The following is a 6,871-nucleotide window of genomic DNA, read 5'->3' on the forward strand; positions in this document are numbered from 1 at the left end:
GGTGCTTTGTGACCACCTAGAGGGGTGGGATAGGGAGGGTGGGAGGGAGGGAGACACAAGAGGAAAGAGATATGGGAACATATGTATATGTATAACTGATTCACTTTGTTATAAAGCAGAAACTAACACACCATTGTAAAGCAATTATACTCCAATAAAGATGTTAAAAAAAAAGAACAATTGTTGTGGCATCAGTGGACATCACCTGAGAGGCTTTGACATCCACTCCCACCCAGCAATAACAAGGCATTCCTCCTCCTCAATGTGATATCAGCAGAGACTGGGTAGGGAGCCTGGACTATCGCCACTGCCCATCAGTAATGCAGTACCCCTTACCACCCCACTCCCCCTGCTATCAGTGGAGGTAACAAAGTGGGGATTTCCACCCCTGCCAAGTAGTAATGAGACACCCTTCCCCCTTCCTAGAGGGATAACAGAACTGCTTTCCTAGAGAGATAACAGAACTAGGATGGGGAGCCTAGGAATTGTGTAACTGGTGGTAAAAAGCCAGTGTCCCTCTTCCCCACTGGTCTGGTTATTATGGAAGTGTGCTAAAACAGATTTAAATAAGACTTAGTGTCTGATAATATAATACCAAAAACCAAAACAAAACAAAACAAAAACCCAGCCCAGGACACAATAGGAAATCATTCATAATACTAAGGACCAGGAATAAGAGACCATCAATAGATACCAGCACTGAGATGACACAAATGTTGAAATTATCTGACAAGGATTTTAAAGCAGCCATCATAAAAATGCTTCAACGAGAAATTACAAACACTTTTGAAACAACAAAAAAATATGAAAGTTTCAGCAAAGAAATAAGAAGATACAAAGAATAACCAAATGGAAAATGTGAAATGGAATAATATAATAACTGAAATAAACACATAGGATAGGCTCAGTAGAATAATGGAATTAACAGAATAAAGAAACAGCGAAAAAGAGAAATTAATCTAACCATCAGAAAGAATATACACTGAAAAAAAATGAAGAGTCTGAAGGACCTGTGGGAAATAACAAAAGATCTAGCATTCATGCAATTGAAGTCTCAAAAGAAGGAGAGAAAAAAAGGTGGAGCTGAAAAATAGCTGAAGAAATAATGGCTGAAAATTTCCCAAATTTGGCAAAAGATATAAACTTAGATTCAGGAAGCTGATCAAAGCCCAAACAGGATAAACCCAAAGAAATCCATGCCCAGGCATGGATTTCTAAAGTTTTCTTTGGAAAACTAAAGACAAAGAAAAATCTTGAAGGCAACTGGAAAAGAAATGACTGATTACCTATGGGAGAGCAACCATTTGAATGAAAGCAGATTTCTAATTAGAAACCATGAAGGCAAGAAGGAAGTAGCACATTTTTCAAGTGCCAAAAGAAAAGTTCTGTCAAACCAGAATTCTATATCAAGTGAAAATATTCTTCAGGTAAAACCAAGACATTCTCAGATGAAGGAAAACTAAGAGAACTTATCACCAGCAGACTTCCCCTAAAAGGATAGCTAAAGGGAGTTCTTCATATAGAAAGGAAATAAACAAAAGGAAAGTTGGAACATCAGGAATAAAGGAAGAACAAGAGAATAAAAATATGGGTAAATATAACAGACTACCCTTTTCCTCTTGAGTTTTATAATAGTATGTTACTGTTGAAGCAAATATTCTAACATTGTCTAATGTAGTTCTCAATGTATGTAGAGAAAATATTTAAGACAACTATATGATAAAGGTGGGGGCAGGGTGGATAAACAAACCCAAATGGTGGTAAGCTTCCTTTACTTCAAAGTGGTAACATGTAGAGACCAGGAGACTGATGTCATGTTTGTTAAAGGCCCTCCCTTTTAAAGGTTGCTTCCCAAGAGCAACCACTAAAAATCTACACAAAGATATACCCTCAAAACCACCATAGAAAAATCAACACGGGGGAATTCCCTGGCAGTCCAGTGGTTAGGACTCTGCACTTTCACTGCTGAGGGCCCAGGTTCAATCCCTGGTTGGGGAACTAAGATCCTGTAAGCTGTGCGGTGCAGCCAAAAAAAAAAAAGAAAAAGAAGAAGAAAAATCAACATGGAATTTTAAAAAATGTTCAAGTAATCCACAAGAAGACAGAAAATAAAAGAGGAACAAAAAACCCACAGAAAACAAACAGAAGAATAGTAAAATGGCAGACTTAAACCAAACAGTAGTAAAAGTTACATTAAAAATAAATGTTTTAAATATGCCAATTAAAAGACAGAGATTGAAAGAGTGGATTAAAAAATGACCCAACTATATATCATCTGCAAGAAACTCATTTCAAATAAAAATCATATGTATCAACAAAAAGTGAAAGGTTGGAAAAAATATACCATATACCATGTAAACAGGAATCAAAAGAAAGCCAGAAATGATATTAATATTAGATAGTATAGACTTCAGAGCAAACAAAATTACCAAAGACAAAGAGGGACATTACACGATGATAAATTCACCAAGAAGATACAGCAATCCTAAATATGTATGCACCTAACAACAGAGCTTCAAAATACACAAAGCAAATTTGATAGAACTGAGAGGAGAAATAGACAAATCCACAATTACAGTTGGAGACTGCTACAGTCCTAACTGGACAACTGATAAAACTACTAGGCAGAAAATCAGCTGGGATACAGAAGAACACCATCAACCAATAGGACCCAACAACAGTGGAATACACATTCTTTTCAAGTGCCCATTAAACATTCACCAAGATAAACCATACCTTGGGCCAGAAAACAAACCTTGACACATGTAAAAGAACTGAAACATACAGACCATGTTCTCTGACAAAGATGAACTCAAACTAGAAATCAATAACAGAAAGATAGCAATAAACGTCTCCAAACGCTTGGAAACTGAACAACAAACTTCTAGATAATCCATGGATCAACGAGGAAGTCTCAAGGAAAATAAAAATACTGAAACGGATGAAAATGAAAATAAACATACCAAAATTAATGCGGTGCAGCTAAAGCAGTATTTAAAGGGAAATTTATAGCACTAAAATTCTTATACTAGAAAAAAGGAAAAATTTCAAATAGCCTAAGCATCTACCTCAAGAATCTAGAAAAAGTACAAAATAAAACTGAAGCAAGAAGGAAGAAAATAATAAAAATAAGAGCAGAAATCAATGGAAATTGAAAAGAGAAAAAGAAGAGAGATGATTTCACTGATATATAGAATAATTTGAGAAATACAATATATTATGCAGTACTGGATTATAACCCAAAGTATAAAATAAATATATGTCAGTCCATACTGATATAAATAAGCTATTATATAAAATTTTTAAATGAAGGAAGCATCCAAGGAGGTTCTTACAATTGCTTAATTTTGGGAAACAATCAGATTATCTAATAAAAAGCTCTTGGCACAGAAAATTACAATAAATGGTACCTATGAGAGGTAGGCGTGATAATGTCCATGTTATAATGACAAAACAAATGATTTTAGAGAGATGAAATAAACCAGCCAAGCAACACATGGAATCAATCTTTCCTAATGCCAAGGCTGGTTTTGTCCTACAATATCAGGTTCTCTCTTTTATAATAGAATGGGACATATAAATGAAAAAATTTGCTTCCAGTAGCCTAGGTCCCCTATCTCTTGCAACAAAAGACTGATATTCTCACTGAGTCGGAGGCAGCAGGCCTTAAGACCCAAAGCTCTTGAGTCATTTTATGTTCGAGGACTGGCTGTCCTAAATGGGAAAGTAGCAAGGTTTCTTTCTCACCATTCTGTAGTCAAAGCCTCCTCCGGATAGGTGGGAAATTTGTTCTGCTCCTGTTTATGTGCGTTTTATTCCCTAAGTTTTTCTGCATGACACAGACACATATAAATACACACTGATATTCTACTGTGCCCAGAAAGATCCCTGGCAAAAGGTGAAAATGAAAAGTGACCTCTGAGAAAGGGAGAAAGGGAGAAATGCTCTCTCTGGTTCACATCCTAAAGCAATGCTGCCCCCCACCAACTTGCATGAGGGCAGGTGGAACCTGGACTTGTTTCTAATCAACAGAATATGGCAGACATGATGGGATGTCACTCCCTCGATTAGGTTATGTTATGTGGCAAATGTGATGGGATGTCATTCTCATTATGTTATATAAGACTCAGTCCTAGCAGACTGGAGTAAAAGACTCTCCCCTTGCTGGCTTTGAAAAAGTAAGCTGCTGTGTTTTGAGAGGATCTATGGAGAAGGCCACATGGCAAAGAACTACAAGCAGCCTCTAGGAGTGAAGGGTGGTATTCTACCAAAAGTCAATGAAAAAAACAGGGACCTCAGTCCTCCAGCTGGAAGGAGATGAATTCTGCCAACAATCTGAATGAGCTCAGAAGCAAATTCTTCCCTAGTCAAACTTCCAGATGAGAACACAGCCCAGCCAGCACACTGATTGCAGCCTTGAAAGACCTTGAACAGAGAGAACCCAGTCACGCTGTGCCCAGACTCCTGACCCACAGAAACTGAGATAATAAATGTGTGCTGCTTTAAGCCAATAATTTTGTGATAACGTATAATGCAGCAATAGTTAACTAATACCTTCCCTTTTCCTTTGAAGCCAAGGAAGACTACTCATAGTAGAAGTGAAGATAGACAGGGTCAGTTTCTCATCATTTAATTATCACAGAGGAAAGTCTGGAGGATTCATTAAACAATTACCAAATCCAGGTGCAACCCTGGCACTTTGCTGTCCTTGAGGCAGAAGATGACTAGCCTCACAAGGACTGGCCCATTTTTCCTGGCCTCGTGGTAGTGCTCTGAAGGCTGTGAGGACTTACCAGAGCCCAGATCTCCAACCCAGTCCTTTCCTTCTCTATCCACGACTTCCTCATCTATCCTTTCCTGAACTGCCTCCCACCTGCCAACTTAGCTCTTTCCTATCACAGGCCAGATCTTTGGCTCTTTTGGTCCTTCCCAATTCTCCAAATCTGGCTCCCTTTGACTTCTTGGCTAGGAGAGGATTTATATTCTAAAGCCAGGCACTTAGGTGTCATCACCAAAATGAAAGCACAGTGAAGATTACTGTTTTCCCCAAAGGAAAAAGGAAACGGAATCTTTCTTGAAAAACAAAAAAGTTCATCAGAAAACAAGCCTATCCACTGGCATGTAGTTTATTCCTCACGTCTCCAAGATCTGGGTATTGTAGATATGTAGGCAGAAGGTAGCTATCTGTCTACTTTTTGAGTCTTAAGAATTTAATATCTGATCTCACCTCAGCAGGTTTCTTGTGTTCATTTGGAATTTTTGACTTGCTCCTATACATCGAGCCAGAAGTAAAGGAAGTGGAAGGACCTGCAAAAGATAATTAGAAAAACATACTGAGACTTATTACCTGCTATTATAACTAAATGTCATCCAAAAGAATATGAAATATATGATGGAGAAGAGCACAGTGACCTCATACCACTGAAGAAAATAGTTAAATTGCAACCAAAAAGTTTCATAATGGAGTTTAATGACATTTATGGGTGACATCCCAGGGTGCAAAAGCTTCAACAATGCTAACGCTGAGATTCAATTTGGTGGAATCATATTTCATAATAACTTGGAATAACACAATTCATGTTCCATCTGGAGAAAAAGTATCTGCAAAAGCAACTGAAAAAAACTAAAAATGTGGAGCAGGTAATCTGTGTATCCTTCAGCACTTCCCCAAATGCTACTGTTAATAAAGTTGTTGTCTTTTACAAATGATGACTCGTCCAGTCAAACACTTAGTACCTGAGCTACAAATAGAACTGTAGGGCCTACAATTTATGCTCTCATACTTTTCTTACTTTCTAGAAAAGAACTGTTAAATCATTGGTAGATGTGGCTTTTGTTGCCTGGGTAAATAAAAAGTGAAAAACAAAATGCTATATGCCACATCAAACCAATTCTCTCACCTAACTTATCTATGTCTAATGAAATTTAAATGAATAAGAAAAATGGTACTCCAAGCTTTCCTTCCTAGAAACATTATTTTTTAACCATTGAAAGAAGCATGAAACAGCTTGTCCTCAAGTCAAAGAAATCCTCAAGGATTACAGATACAGAGGTTACCAGCTGTTGGCTGGTTCTACTCACTCTCGTCTGAACTGTCACTGCTGCTGAGAGTTCTATGACGTTTCATCCTGGAGCATCCTGAGAAAGAGAACAACACTGAATAAAATAGTCAACACACACATACCCATCCCAGAGGGCAGTCAATACTGCTCAAGAAGCAGCAGCAGGCAAATCACACAAATCAAATGATTTCTGTTAAGAATATTCTCAAATGACCTAGAGTGATGGGAGAAGAGTACTACCAAATTCTCCAATACACAGTGTGTCAAAGACTGGGTGAGGCCACATATTAGCTTTAGGAGGAAATCCAAGCAGCAGAGAATGAATGGTATAGGATTAGCTGGAGCCTCAGATGTGGCCACATGACCACTGTCCACCCAAACAAAGGGGGGCAGCCACAGGGCCATCATCAGCCAGGGATCCCCAATAAGAGAGGAACAGGAAAGGAAAAAGCAGTTGCAAAGGCAGAGCTGTCAAGGGCCAATGTTAAAAGGCATGAGACATGGCTGGCTGAAGAAAGAACAAGTGAGGCATGTCTCATCTTTCAAAGCACAACCCATTGCTTTTCTGCCCGCCCTTTCTCCCCCTTTCTCACTTTCTACCTGTTCCCATCCCACAAACAACTAGCCTAATTTAAAATTATATCTAACCATCACAAGAAATGCTATAGAAAGCTCCTATATCGTGAAAAATAATGTTTTTAATGAAAACTTCCAATGGTTTAAGCATCCTTGTGTGTGTGTGTGTGTGTGTGTGTGAGTGAGAGAGAGTGAGAGAGAGAGAGAGAGAGAGAGAGAGAGAGAGAGAGAGA

General features: G+C 38.3%; 1 protein-coding gene across 2 annotated transcripts in view; it reads right to left on the reverse strand.

Moving 5' to 3' along the window:
• Positions 1-6,871, reverse strand: part of JADE3 (jade family PHD finger 3) — a 169,205-nt gene that overhangs the window by 65,322 nt on the left and 97,012 nt on the right. For both annotated transcript variants that reach the window (XM_055081872.1, XM_024116907.3), the window contains exons 2-3: positions 6,082-6,138; positions 5,228-5,307 (exon numbers count right to left, since the gene is read on the reverse strand). In XM_055081872.1, coding sequence (XP_054937847.1) covers positions 5,228-5,307; positions 6,082-6,138 — 137 coding nt within the window. The remainder of the gene's footprint in view (positions 1-5,227; positions 5,308-6,081; positions 6,139-6,871) is intronic.

Source organism: Physeter macrocephalus, chromosome 21 (assembly GCF_002837175.3).
Source record: "Physeter macrocephalus isolate SW-GA chromosome 21, ASM283717v5, whole genome shotgun sequence".
NCBI lineage: Eukaryota > Metazoa > Chordata > Mammalia > Artiodactyla > Physeteridae > Physeter > Physeter macrocephalus.